Source organism: Lactuca virosa, chromosome 5 (genome assembly GCF_052849685.1).
Source record: "Lactuca virosa cultivar CGN04683 chromosome 5, Lactuca_virosa_CGN04683_v6, whole genome shotgun sequence".
Lineage (NCBI taxonomy): Eukaryota > Viridiplantae > Streptophyta > Magnoliopsida > Asterales > Asteraceae > Lactuca > Lactuca virosa.
The window spans coordinates 141,944,731-141,960,923 of NC_136430.1; the positions used below are offsets into that span (position 1 = coordinate 141,944,731).

Below are 16,193 nucleotides of genomic sequence, written 5' to 3' on the forward strand. Positions count from 1 at the left end.
GTGCCTATTGTATAAACCCTGGCGACTATGTGACGTAGCGCCTGTTGTATAAACCTTGGCGACGATGTGACTTCGTGCCTATTTGACATAAATTGCTGAGGGAAAGCAATGTTGTCACCCCGGTGTTTGTTTTATTTGACATAAATTGTTGAGAGAAAGCAATTTTGTCACCCAGGTGTTTGTTTTATTTGACATAAATTGCTGAGGGAAAGCAATGTTGTCACCCAGGTGTTTGTTTTATTTGACATAAATTGCAGAGGAAAGCAATGTTGTCACCCTATTGGTTGTCTTATTTGACATAAATTGTTGAGGAAAACAATGTTGTCACCTTATTGGTTGTTTTATGTTAGGTTGTCTTGATTGACATAATTTGCTGAGGAAAGCAAAGTTGTCACCCCGATGGTTGCCTTATTTGACATAAATTGCTGAGGAACCCCCGAAGCAATGTTGTCACCCCTAATGAAAATCCTTAGGCTAGGTCCCTTGTGATAGTTGTTTTAGGGACGTAAGGTGAGGATAACGGGAATGGGTAATTAGGGTTGTTTTTGGTTGATGAAATTAATAAATTATTTGTTGATTGGTAAACTTAAAGAGTTTATTATTTATTGTGGGTTGAAAACCCTATATGCTCACCAGGCTTCCAAGCTTGACCCACTCAGCTTTTTATATTACAGGTAGTGGACCCCGAGCATAGTCCGATGATGACAATGAGTGATTTTTGGATTATAGGCCAGTAGTTATAAATAACTGTTGTAAGGCTTATAATGTCTTGTTTATGCTTTTGATCTGTATCGGAACATGACATCCCGAGGTTTTGATATAAAAGGAAATTATATATTTCTTAAAGAAAGGTTTTGACAAACTTTTATCATGTTTTGTTTTGGGGACCAATTCCGCAACATCTTTTAAAAAGATTTCTCTAATTTATTTTAAAAAGCATAAACGTAATCGGTCTTTTCTGGTCGTGAAATTGAGGATGTCACATATGGCCTATCCCACTCACCCTCAGAGACCGAATGTCATGTACACAACAGAATGAATCAGAAAAGAAGACCCAACAACCAGATTTACACAACTGACTGACCGATGCAAAATTCAAAGCAAGTGTAGTAATTTAATACACATCTGTTAAAGATATATAAGGAGTGACAATAGAACCAACACCCTCTACTAACATGGGTGTAGCACTAGCAGACATAACAGAGACAGGTGTACGAGAAGATAATGAAGCAAAAGATGACAAATATGGTGACATGTGATGAGATGCACCAGAATCCAAGATCAACAAGGATGAAGGAAAGCCTGACGTATTGGATGAAGATAAACTTTAATGAGACATGGAAGCTGACATGGCAGTTGGATTGGCAGCAATGAACGATCTGAACTGCTCAACAATCTGCGGATCCAAGGCTGATGGTGGTGTAAAATTTGTTTCATTCTCAACTGACGGTGTAGCAGCAGCATATTGTCGTGGCCTAAAATATGGAAACGAGGGACGTGACTGTCCAGAAGACCTATTCTACTATGAAGGCTGAGACTGTGCATGTGATATCGTTTGTTGTTGCTGCTGATTTCCCTTTCTTGTTAGCAAAGGACAATTTGCCTTCCAATGGTTCTTCTTCTTATAGAAAGCACACTCATCAAATGCAACTTTGGGACGATTTTGGTTTGAAGACTGAAGTCTTTGTGGAACAGCAAAGACAGCAAAAGTGCATGTCTTAGGACTTTGTCAGAATGGGACTTGATACGAGTTTCTTCAGCAATCAATTCGTGAACAACCGAATCAACAGTGGGAAGAGGTGTGCGATGCAAGATTGATCCATGTAGGCTTTCAAAATTTGAATGTAATGCCATTAAGAACTGAACCAAACTTTGCTCTTCCCTTCTATCAATATAAGGCTTAAAATCCTTCAACACATTTTGTTCTATAAGAGCCAACTGATCCCACAAATCCGACATAGCTGCATAAAATTTCTGAACACTGAGATTGTTCTATTGGAGGGCTCGAATATCAAACTCTAACTGATACTGCTTTGTAAAGTTAGACTGAGTATACAACCTATCCAAGTGATCCTAAACCTCCTTTATTGGAGTTATCAGTCTCCCATGAATCCAGTAAGGTTGCATAATTATCAGCCTTCTCATCTGTTGGTTTCTTCCTGTCATCTATAACAATCCTCCACATAGCTTTTCCTCGCAAGAAATTCTTCATAACATAACTCCAATTTGCATAGTTCTTGACATCGAGTTGGATACTAACGGACTAAATATAATCATCTCTCGGGGCCATATTTCCAATATCAGTCAAACGAGAATAACTAGAACAACAGCAAATACGAATAGCAGCAGCAACAATCAAGATCTCAAAATCAACAAAACTAACAGAGGAAACGAAACCCTCGAAGTCGTTAAAACGAACAAATCAAATCAAACTGAATACGACAAACGAGCAAGAAAACCATACCCAAAATTACAAAAAAAAATGCATGAATAGTGCTGATGAATAGTAACTTCGTGAATAGTAACTTCGATGAACAGTACCTTTCAATGAATAGTGTCGTGTCTGCTACAATTCACCCCTACAACAAAAGTACAAATGATTAATCAAGCTCTAATACTATGAAAACTAACAAGTGAAAGACATATAACGGTTAGGGTTTTGTATTATTATCAAAGAGAAGTACAAATACAATTAAAGGGAATGACATAATATATAGACTAGCTAATTAGGGTTTCCTAACTAAAAGACCCATTCATAAAACCCAATATAAGATAAAGCCCAAAATCTTATTAGGCTAACACCTGTTATTACACATGATATTGTTTGTTACATTTTGGTATAATTGGGTAACAAAAATCGTTCCGGTCTAGGGTATATTAATTTGGATAATTGAGAAATAGAATCCACCTTAAAGTTAATATAGCATCCTCATGTTTTATAACCCAAGTAACATCTTTTTTTTTTATATCTCATGGTTATTTTTTAAAATGTCAATATTTTATTTATTAGTATATATACTAAAAAACTTAATTTATTTATTATATCTTTGTATTTACGTAAAAGTGTTACTTAAAAAATATGTAATTCTTATAACATTATATTAATTTTTTTTAATAAACTTGTGTAGTATACGGATCTGACACGTAATACAAAAATAAAATAAACGGTTTTTTAGAATTGAATGCCAAGATTTCACGGCCAACTATTTTACAGCGGCCCGTTTTATTGTATTCTTCTTACTCTTCGAAACAATTTCTCCAAATGAGACGACTTATTATTTTGCAATCTAATTGATATAAAATTATTAGGCTAAAGGGAGTGGTAACACTCTTAGTATGTTGTCACATAGGATTTTTAAGTTTTTTTGATGACACATAGGCTTAGCATGTCTAGAACAAAAAAAGGTAGGGAGTGAAAGTGTGACAATTTAATAGGTTTAATTGTGGAGAAAAAAAAATTAAAATATATAAAGAAATACAAATCAATCAATCACAACACACCTTCATGCTTTCTCTCTCCTCTCTCCTCTCGCTACACCCATGACATCTCTTTCTTAGCACCCTCCTTGGCATAAGGTAGGGAGTGGTGTAACACCTTTAGCACTTTCCTTAACACCTTTCTTGACACCTTCACTCCATTTAGCCTTAATAGGATACATATCCCCAACAGTAGTGTAAATTGACTCCACTCATTTAACAGCCTACCACAAAGAAAAGGGGACTTTTTAAGCTATGATTCTATTTTGAAAAGCAAAAGTTAAGAACTATAATGCCCAAAAGCGAAAATTGGTGGGATTAATTTTTCCACCATACTATAATATTAGTTGATTGTTGTTGGTAAGGAGTTGATATCATAGTGATTCAAATATCAATATCATATTACGTTTAAAAGTTTTTAATACAATATCCTCAGCGATTTGTTAATGTAATATTGGACCAACGTGACTAAATAGTAACCAAATTTTATAGTTGGTTTCTGTAAGTTTACAAGGAAAGAGATTCGTATGAACATGGATTAAAAAATAATGATTTCAGGAGAATATTGTTTAATTATATTGCTAATTTATAGGTTACTTATTACGTTTTGGACATGCGATTCTACCATATATTAGAACCGACAAATATATATCATGGAAAAATAACCAATATATTATCATCCGAACCAATAATGTTGTAATCAATATGTATGACAGATAGGGGCTGATATGTAGTAGTGCCAGTGTTGCACCGGCAACACCTATTTTTCTTGTATGCAGTGCAAAAAAAAAAAATTCTTTTTTGATTTTTTAACATATTTGTCCTGCACCGACAACACATACTTCAACTCGACAACAACTAGTATGAATTCTTGCGTCCGCCCCTGATGGCAGACAATATGTTTGCTTAGTAGTCGCGTACCAATTAATTGCATATGGTACGGTAACGTTAAAAAAGTTTTAAATACCACGGTAATATCATACCAACCAATTCAAATTTAATATATATATATATATATATATATATATATATATATATATATATATATATATATATATATATATATATATATATATATATATATAATCGTAGGATTACTTTTTCAAATCGAAAAAATTTATATATATAAATTCATTATTTTTTAATCTCTTTCTACATTGACATTCGAAAAAAAAACATGTAACATGTGCATCACATGCTGATTATTTGTAAAAACGTATTTTTAGACTTTATTTTATATTGAAAAAAAATAACTAAAAGCATGTAAGGTCATTACTTTTTAACCTCTGCCCAAACGTATATTCGAGTTTTATTTTTGCATATACCATAAAATGTGCACCATATGCACATAAATAGAAAAACTTTTGTTTTAAATTTCTTTTTTTTTCTTTCATAAAATCATTTTTTATAGCAGTATCCTAACTTATTAAGATATTTTTAATCTGTATATTAATGTGCATATATGCAGATGTGCATATATACATATTTTCATTTTGTGTATATATGCATATGGTGCACATTTTACGTAAATGTTTTTCTCGAATATCATGTTGAAAGAGATTAATAAATGATAAATTTACATATTTTTAGTTATTTCTTTCGATAAGATAAACTCTAAAACCAATGTTGGAAAATCGTGCACATTTGAGTTTTAGCATATATGCACATTTTATTTTATATTTTTCTAATTTTTTTTTTCAAAATGTCTTAATTGTCTAAGATGTTAATATTAAAGGTTATTTGTTGAAAAAAAAAATCAAATCAATGAGTTTTTTTTACGAAAAATGTGCATATGAGCATATTTTCGTAGAATTTTTTTTCGATTGCCAATATGGAAAGAGGTTGAACAATAATTAATTTATACATTTTTAGATATTTTTTTCGATATAAAATAAGCTCTAAAATGAATGTTGAAAAAATGATCCTAAATATCCTAAAATACTTTTGAGTCTATTTCAACTTTACTCTCTCTCTCTCACTCACTCTCTCTCTCTCTCTCTATATATATATATATATATATATATATATATATATATATATATATATATATATATGAAAGCATATATGAATATCTAAATTTTTACTATGTTTTAAAATTTAAGATTTAAGAGCTTTGATGTTACCAAGTACCATAATAGGAAAGTTTAAAGTTTAAAATCATATTGATGTGTCGTGTATTCCTCCATTACTTTTTACAGCCACTTTAGAAATTAATAATATATTTCTGGATCAAGTTTCCAATCTTAACCATTCACAAAAGCCTGGTTCACATTTCAGAATGTTCAAGAACACAGAATTCTTCATTCACAAAACCCTTATGGATGTTGATATGTATCATTACTAACATGTACCAACCGAACTTATTGGTAACCAATAAGTTGGTATCAACTATACTTGGTACTGTAATTGCAGTAAAATTTTGTAACAATAATAATTGGTACGGTACATAGTTTAGGAAAAAAAATAGTCGATACCATACCAATTCCACCCTTACTATATATATACTCTAGTATATTATATTATTTTTACTATTGATATCTAAAGCAACCAATATTCAATGTTGAGAACATACATATATCAAAAGTAATTTAAATTCCTTATCGTAGTCACCTTCAACTTGACTTAATCACTGAATATTTTCAGTGTTAAAGAGGAAGTCTTCGTTTTTCAAAAAATGTATGTTTTGTGCACAAGTCGCAACGTAGTCGATAATATGTTTGGTGTGACCTTATTCAAATTAGGTTTTTTCCACATGGCGTATGATGATACGTCTCTTTTTCTAATCGTTGTTATGGCTTTATAAGGTATCACTAGTATGCAATCTGCGAACACAAACAAGACACCTCAGAATCTATATGAGGGATGTCCCCCGATATTGTTCTTTGATGCATATGTTAGATAAGGGGTGAAAGGTCTTAAGTATATATAAGAGTTAATAATCATCCCAAAAGAGTGGGTCTACCTCTTTTCTTGAAGATGACTTGCTTTTATATGCCCTTGAAGGAAGATCATGATTATCCATTTATCCGGTCTTTTTTGCAAGGGCCGAATAAAGTGAGTTCTTCATTTGTACTTCAAATGATTTATTTATTACTTGTATGTGTACCTTGTATTTTTTTTGGGATATGTTTTACTCGGGGTTATTGCCTACTGTGTATTGCAGTGTAACCAATATTACGTTTATAAACATGAAAGTATAGCTTGAATATGTTTAGGTGATGTCCCGGGTCGGCATTCTATGATGTTGTTGGATCATGTACACCATTAGTATAGCATATGTTTGGTGCACGTAAGATATAGGTTTTGTGTTTAAATAAGAATTTTAATGATGTGCTAATGTTTTTTTCTTAGCTATCAATTAGATAATCCTTGAAAGACATGTAATATTACTAAACACGCTTGTCATATTACCAAAAACCATAACAAATTAAAGGAAAGAAAATAACATTACACTATATTATATGAACAAACATAAAACTCCACACGCTTCTTCTTTTCTTTATAACCATTTCATGAAAAGTTTCTTTTAGATATATTTCAATTATAGATAACACAAAAATGCATAAGAAAATATCATTAACATAACAATAATTTTTTATTTTATACACTCGTGCAAAACGACAACGAGAAATAGTTTACTTTTGGTATTTAGTTCAACTGGTGTTTACTTCTTTTCATGAGTCACATTTTCTTCATGCATTTGTGTAAATTAATAAGAGTTAATTACACAAATGTTTTCAGATTTATCCAAATTTGTTTCTAAAACACAAAATTAGCAAGGGAGCCATTTAAAATTTGAACAACATAAACTAGTTTTATTCCCACCAATGGATCTTCTTGTAGATTTTGGAAAGAAATCAACAAACATAAGGGGGGGGGGGGAGATTAAAAACCTTTCTAGTCCTTTGAGTTCTCAAGGGGAATTTTGAAATTTGATGAAGATGATAAAGATCCAAAGTAGAATCTCTCTATGTGTATCTACCAATAAGTCACGAAGCCAATAATAGATGCTAGTCTATCACTTGTATATAGTTGTTCTTAATCCGCAAAGACTTATACTAAATAAGACTTCAAAGGAGAATAAACTTGAACACCAAAAACTACAAAACAATATTGCTAGAGAGAGAATAGGGAGGTAATTCTTGCTCCTGGCTTTTGCATGAAAATAAGAAAAAAGAAGAAGAAGAAGAAAATAGCAATGGTTCGCTCACTCCCTTTAATACTTAAACACTTAAATGAAAGCCCATGCTTTCATTAATTAAGTTCAAGTCTTGCAAGCAACATGAACATGTAAGAAGAAGTCAAAGTAAGCAACCGACCATACCCCATGTGGGTATGGATGATTATGAAGAGAGAGAGAGAGAGAGAGAGAGAGAGAGAGAATGAGAAGAAGTGTAAAACACTTCTTATTATTTAATTTTTCAACATATATTCTAGTGTACTTCCATAAGAACAAAATGTTATACATGACTTCTTTAACCATGCCATATGATAAGCTACTACTTATGATTTATTTTATAATTAGTTTCATAAAATATTAATTCCTCAATTAAAAAAAGTGTTGATTATATTTATTTATAATCATATTACTTAATAAATAATCAATTTGTTCTTACTTGTTAAAATGTGTGGCCGTATAGGATCATATGCTATTAGCAAATATCATTTCATAATGATTTTTGAACACAAATATCTTTCAATCTCCCGCTTGCACAAGTTTCTTTATAAATTAATATAGATAGTTGTGGAGGTCTAGCAACATCTCACTGCCCGTAATAACACATGACGAAGTGTCATGCATCAACATCCAATTCCTATAAGATCAAACCTACAATTGATATATAAAGTAAGTAATCAATTATCCATTTTTCGCAAACATTATGTTGATCATGAGATATTGATCACAATCAATTTGATTCAGTGTTCAACTTTTGGTGAGGCGCCTTAGATATCTAACTCTCAACAAACAAGAGGAACCAATCTTATCTCGACTACATAAGCCTCTTTCATGGTTCATATTATACCTAGTAACAACCTTTATAATTGTTTTTTTAAAGAACAACATTTGACTAAATTAAATCACAACACTCCCCATACTTAAATGCTAAATATGTATCCCAAGTACTATGGATACAAAGATATTGTTGGAAATAGGTTTCAAATGTCATAACTAATCGGTATAACTTTGTGAATAATAACAAAGTCATTTTTGGGTTGCCCTCAAGTGCTAAAATAGTTAAAACTAATTAAAGAGATTGAGATAAATTGTTTATTAATTTATTACATGTTAATAAATTAATTAGAAACTAGTTGAAATTAATTACAATTAATTTGGAATCAATTGGAATTAATTTAGATTTTATTTACATTTTTAGGGTCTGAATAGTTATTGTTCAATACTTGAGCAACGTGAATACTCTAGAACTCAATGGAGATTGATGGTTCTGGAGAGCTTCTAAAAGGCTTACAGAGTCTTTCAAATAGATGATATGGATAAAGATTTGAGTCAAGATTAAATCTGATTATTTAATTGAATCAAATCAGGTTGATCTGGAAAGAATCAGAACTATATAAAGACCCCTCTAGGCCATAGAAATTCCAATCATACACTTCACAAGGTTGAGAATACGGTTTTGTAACCTCACTCCTCTCTATCTCTTAAAGTTCTAGATTTTTTTCCTTTTGGGTGTGAGCCATTACAGGCATTCTACTTTAGGTGTTAGAATTTCCAACAGGAACTAAGGAGATCGAAATTATCAAGTGTTCAAGTAACAAATTCAATTTTGTCAAAAGGCTAGTAAACCAAACCCCTTCTTTAGTTTATATTACTTTTGATAGCACGTTTTAATAATAGCAAAACCTATATCTAGGGACTTAGAGTTTATTTTGAATGTTTATGTTACCTAAATTTCGTAAATAGATGCCTACTAAATCCATAAGTGGTATCAAAGTGATTATGTTTTAATTTTAGAAACTACTGTTAAAAACTGAGAAAACCAGGGTGTGACGTGTAACAACCCGTACTTTTCATAAACATATAATATTTAAAATACTAGGAACAATATCAGAGTTTGCATAAATGCTACCAAAAACTAGAGTTTCAAAAACTTTAAAAAGTATTCCCAACAAAACATTCATGGGTGTTACCAATTACATATCATGACCATAACTAAGCAAACAAGGATAAATGAGGGAAACAAAAGTATAGTCCATAGTACGTGTTGCTTCTAAGTCCTCATTCTATAATGCTTGCTACTAGAACTTCTTAAACGCATGGGCACAATATCTCTCAAACTATACGTCCGGTGAGGTATAACATAATCATAAAACAACATAATCATACATAACATATCTAGCTTGTCACATAAGAGACCAAGCATTTACACATATACCGAGTGCGGAACCACCAATCATCATCATCTCTTTTTCCATGCATAATATAACATACTCTTCCTCGGCATCCCTTAATCTACTATGTTAGTGTATATACTCTTCCTCGGCATCCCTTAATTTACACATATAGTGTTAGGCCTTCTAGCCCAAACGACTATTGTATTGTCTATATATATTTCCTTTTGTATTTCTTCACAAGTGAATGAGAATGAGACGTATCTTCATGGTATCAGAGCCAATTTCTCAACCTTCCTAAAACCCTCTCCCTTTTCTTCTCTCTCTCATCTACCTTCGTCTCTCTCCCTAAACCCTAAATGGGTGACCAGCCTCTGGCCCATCCTGCTAAAGCTTATGCCATCACCAACATAAAAACCTATGTTCCGCTCATACTCGATCTCACCACCTTCAATTATGATCCCTGGTCTGACCTCTTTACTACTCATTGCATCGCATTTGGTGTTCTACACCATATCGATAACACCTTTGATCCACCTTCAACCATACCTACTGACCTAGAATGGCAGCAGTTTGATAACCTCGTCAAACTGTGGCTATTTGGCTCTATGTCCCAATCGCTTATCACTTCTGTCCACTCCAACAATACAACAGCTAGAAGGATTTGGCTTAACATCGAAGCTCTGTTCCGAGAAAACAAGGATGCCACGGCTCTACAACTCGAAAGTGATCTCCGTTCTATTACCATGGGTGATCTTTCGGTTCACGATTACTTCACCAAAATCAAAAAAATTGCAGGTTTACTAGAGGGAATGGGCGAGAAGGTTAAAGAAAAACACGTTGTCATCCATGCTATTAACGGTCTATCCAATAAATTTGATAACATAGAAGGTATCATCCGCCATAGCAAGCCATTACCTACCTTTGATGAAGCACGATCCATGCTCCAGATCGAAGAACAAAGAATTACCACAAACAGGGTGCTCACTCCTTCTCACGACAACCACTCCTCCTCTCCAACCCTTCTCAATGTTAATCAAAATCCATCAAATCGAGGAGGGGGAGAACAACTCACGACGGAACAATCAGCGCGGAAGAAATCAATTTTCTCATAATAGTCGCCGCCTATCATCGTCCTCTGCCACAGGACCGCCTAATTTCACCACCGGATCTCCTGCTAGAGACCAGCGCTACGGCTGGGTGTACATCCCTCCACCGTCGCATTTTCAATTGCACCAGTGGTCGCCCTCCGCTCCCCAACAACCTGCTTCGTGGCCTTCTAATCAGCGGCAACATCCATCTTGGGGCACGCCCACCCCCAATAGCTCTCCTGGACTACTTGGACACAGGCCACAACAAGCCCAATATTTATCCCAGCACAACCCACATACTTATTATTATTCCAGCAGTGTTTCTCAGCCTCCGTGGGCCTGGCTAGGCAGCCCAGATCAACCAACTTCGCTCCCGAGCCTGTTTAGCACCATGTCATTAAACGACCCTTCACACGGTGGATGGGTTATGCATACCGGGGATACAGATCACGTTCGTGCTGATGCAGGTATCCTTCAAACCCATTGTAATAATCTTTATACTCCTCGTTCAATTTTTGTTGGTAATGGTTCCGCAATACCTGTCACGACCTTGGGACTTACCAATTTTCCTCTATCAAACCCTTTTCGCCCATTACATTTAAAAAATATTCTTATAACACCCAATATCATAAAAAATCTTATTTCTGTTCGTCAGTTCACTACTCAAAATAATTGCTCTATTGACTTTGATCCGTTTGGTTTTACTGTTCTTGATTACCAGACGCGTCAACCTCTTATCCGATGTGACAGCTCCGACCCTCTTTACCCTGTCACCGGCTCTACAAGTCACACATTTGTCTCCACCAACCCCACCACCTGGCACCAACGCCTTGGTCACCCTGGCGATCAAGTTTTGAAGCATTTATTTTCTAGTGGTTCTATTTCTTGTAATAAGGTCAAGTCTAATGTTATTTGTCAAGCATGTCAACTTGGCAAACACACTAGACTTCCATTTAATCTTTCTGATTCTATTGTTTATGCACCTTTTGAAATAGTTCATTCGGACTTATGGACTTCCCCTGTTACTAGTATTGGAGGCTCAAAATATTATATATTGTTTCTTGATCATTATTCTCACTATCTCTGGATATATCCGCTCAAAAATAAATCTGAAGCCTTCCAAAAATTTCTCCATTTTTCAAATATTTTCAAAACTCAATTTGGGGCTACAATTAAACAATTTCAATGTGATAATGGACGGGAATATAATAATCAATTATTTCATGACCACTTTGCCTCTCACAGCACTACATTTCGATTCTCATGCCCTCACACTTCCCAACAAAACGTGAAGTCTGAACGTATGATTCGCACCATAAATAATATGGTTCGTACCCTCCTCTTTCATTCTCACCTCCCCCAACCTTTTGGGTGGAGGCCCTTTTCATGGCCACTCATCTCCTTAATATTATTCCATCTGTATCCATAGCTAATACCACCCCTCATTACCGCCTATTTGGTCAACATCCTACATATGAACATCTTCGTGTATTCGGTTGTTTATGCTTCCCTCATCTCCACACTACAAATAAACTTCAACCAAGATCCACCCCCTATATCTTTCTCGGTTACCCCGTCTATCATCATGGTTTCCGTTGTTATGATCTCTCCTCACGAAATATCATTATCTCGCGCGACGTCACGTTCAACGAGACTGTTTTCCCCTATGGATCTGTGACACCTACTGAATCACCTTCATATGACTTCTTAGATGACACCACCGATGTCTCACCTCTTTTTCGTGACCGCTTTCAATCTTCATCAACACCTCCTCTTTCCCAGACCACCACACCCACTCCTCAAGTCGATCCTACTCCTCCTGTCGACCACTCTGGTAACATTCTGCCTCCTTCATCCTCACCTCCCTCGGCTCCTTCCTCCACATCTCACCCAGCTCCAACAACCCACCATCCCATGACCACACGTGCTACAAGCGGCATATCTAAACCTATCAACCGTCTCAACCTTCATTCATCCTCCATATCCTCTGTCCCGAGGTCCTATTTACAGGCTTTCAAAGATCCAAATTGACAAAAAGCCATGAACGAGGAATATAATGCACTTATTTCAAATGGTACATGGGTTCTTGTACCGCGACCACCAGGGGCGAATGTCATGCGATCTATGTGGTTATTTAAGCAAAAGTTTAATGTTGATGGTTCTCTATCGCGCTACAAAGCGCGTCTTGTGGCGAATGGTCGCAGTCAACAACCTGGTATTGACTGTGATGAGACTTTTAGTCTGGTTGTTAAACCAGCCATTATCCGCACCGTTCTCAGTCTAGCTGTCTCAAGACACTGGCCTATTCATCTGCTGGACGTGAAGAATGCATTCCTCCATGGGCATCTTCAGGACACAGTTTACATGCATCAGCCTCCTGGGTTTCGAGACCCACAACATCCGGAGTATGTTTGTCATCTGCAGGGGTCTCTATATGGTCTTAAACAGGCCCCTCGGGCCTGGTACCAGAGATTTGCTCAATACGCACTTCATATGGGGTTTCAGCACAGCATGACTGACTCATCTCTCTTCACCTATCATCATGGCTCCGACACAGCATACTTACTTTTATATGTCGATGATATTGTGCTCACAGCATCCTCCACGACTCTTCTTTAGTTGATTATATCCCAACTTAGTCGGGAGTTCGCCATGACTGATCTAGGGGCTCTGAACTATTTTTTGGGTATCTCTGCTACCCGTTCATCTCAGGGTCTTTTTCTCTCTCAAAAGAAATATGCTTCAGAGATCCTTGAACGGTCACATATGCTTCAGTGTAATCCAGACTGTACTCCAGCCGAGGCCACTCACAAGTTAGACGCCAAGGGCCCGCCAGTAACAGATCCGACTTTGTATCCCAGCCTTGCCGGAGCACTTCAGTACCTCACATTCACCCGTCCGGATATTGCATTTGCTGTTCAGCAAATTTGCCTATTTATGCATGATCCCCGAGAGCCTCATCTCCATGCTCTCAAGCGTATTCTTTGTTATGTCCGAGGAACATTGGATCACGGCCTTCAACTTCATGTGTCTGCCTCTTCAGACCTGGTTGCATATTCTGACTCAGATTGGGGTGGTTGTCCGGTCTCTTGCCGTTCCATCTCTGGTTACTGTGTCTTTCTTGGGGACAACCTTATCTCATGGTCCTCCAAACGTCAAGGAGTTATCTCTCGGTCTAGTGCAGAAGTTGAATATCGTGGTGTGGCCAATGCTGTGGCCGAAACATGTTGGGTTCGAAATCTTCTTCGCGAGCTTCGGTGTCCTCCGCAGAAAGTCACCATTGTCTATTGCGACAACATCAGCTCCGTTTATATGTCATCAAACCCGGTTCAACACCAACGCATTAAACACATCGAGATTAACATACATTTTGTGCGTGATCAGGTTGCCCGTGGATTAGTTCGTGTTTTCCATGTTCTGTCCTCCGCTCAGTATGCCGATATATTCACCAAAGGCCTTCCATCTCAACTCTTCAACGATTTGAAGTTCAGTTTGAACGTTCGGAATTGTCCTCCCGATAAAACTGTCGGGGGATGTTAGTGTATATACGTTTGTGTTTTGTGTATTAGCCCATGTATAGTGTTAGGCCTTCTAGCCCAAACGGCTATTGTATTGTCTATATATATTTCCTTTTGTATTCCTTCACAAGTGAATGATAATGAGACGTATCTTCATACTATTTGCATGCATAACATACAAATCATAAAACATAACACATGTTATGTATCCTAAAAAAATCTAACAATGATGTAATTAAAATTTACATCCTCGCATTCACATACTGGTACATGCTCTATAACACATAATCATACTCTAAAGGGAAAGTATAACTCATATTATGTTTGAACAATAGCAACCTACTTCTAACTCTTCCAAAGCTTCTCTTGAGATGCTCTAGATCTTTCCTTGCTACTATGTAGAACATTTACATATATTAAGCCCCTCATACATGTCTTAATCCATTAAGACACCACTTATATTAAGCCCTTCATATATGCTATTCGAGTATAGTTTCATGTCGAGCTTAACTACACTTTTGAATATTAATCACTAAGCTTTAGAGCTTAGCATCGTCGATGTTTCTATGATTGCAGGTACAAGTTTTACGGATAAGGTAAAGAACGTGGTGACGTAGTCATAATGTGTTTTGATAATCAAACTTTAATATGATGTATTTTTATAAATTATAAACCTGGCTCAATCCTATACAATTTCTTTTGATATGTATGATAAGGACTTGTATGATATGTTAATGTGATGTTCATTCCTTTTGTTAAAAAAAATATTAGGTGTACTTTATTTTAGTCGTGTGTTACAAGTTAGTATCAAATTTGAACAAGACTACCACGCATATGTGTATCGATTATCGAGAGTTGACCAAGACCACTATAAGGAATTGTTATCTGTTACCACGTATAGATGATTTGTTTGATCAACTTCAAGGTGCTTCATTCTTTTCTAAAATTAATTTGAGATCGGGATATCACCAATTGAAAGTGAAAGAGTCAGATATTCCAAAAATAACTTTTCGGACCACGTACGGTCATTACGAATTTTTAGTAATGCCATTTGGATTAACGAATGCACCTGCATCATTTATGGACTTGATGAACATGGTTTGTCGCCCGTTTTCAGACAAATTCGTAATTGTGTTTATAGATGATATTCTGATATACTCAAGAAGTCAAGAAGAAAATCGAGAGCATTTGTTACGAATTTTGGAAACGGTGCGTAAAGAGAGATTGTTTGTTAAATTCTCTAAATGCGAATTTTAACTCTGGGAAGTCCAATTTTTGGGTCATGTTGTTAGTGAAAATGGCGTACAAGAAATCCTACGAAGATCGAGAATATAATGAAATGGGATCCTTTAAAAACCACATCAGAAATCTATAGTTTTCTTGGATTGGCGGGTTATGACGGACGGTTTGTAAATTACAGCCCCATTGTCGAAGCTGACAAGGAAAAATGAGAAGTTTTTCTGGACAGATGCTCAGCAACAGGCATTCCAGTGATTAAAAGACACTTTGATCAAGCTCCAATATTATATCTACCGCAAGGTGAAGATGATTTTTTTGTTTATACTGATGCTTCCCGATTTGGTCTTGGATGTGTCTTAATGTAGAGAGGTCGAGTAATTGCCTACGTGTTAAGACAAATAAAACTAGTCAACCAGTCGCATCCCATACATGATTTAGAGCTTGTTGTTGTATTTTTCACCCTAGATATTTAGGGACACTATTTATACGGAGTGAAGTTTCAGATTTTTACTAACCAGAA

The 16,193-nt window shown here is 35.5% G+C and overlaps 1 protein-coding gene across 1 annotated transcript; it reads left to right on the forward strand.

Annotated features, from left to right (window-relative positions):
- Nucleotides 1-10,184: 10,184 nt before the first annotated feature.
- LOC145111821 (uncharacterized) lies at nt 10,185-10,940 on the forward strand. The gene has a single exon (XM_079048069.1). It carries the CDS (start codon nt 10,185-10,187, stop codon nt 10,938-10,940), a length of 756 nt encoding a protein of 251 aa, XP_078904195.1.
- Nucleotides 10,941-16,193: the final 5,253 nt, after the last annotated feature.

What these genes read in the sequence shown, in the direction of transcription:
- LOC145111821 (XM_079048069.1), top strand. Translation starts at nt 10,185, where the DNA reads ATGGGTGACCAGCCTCTGGCCCATCCTGCTAAAGCTTATGCCATCACC.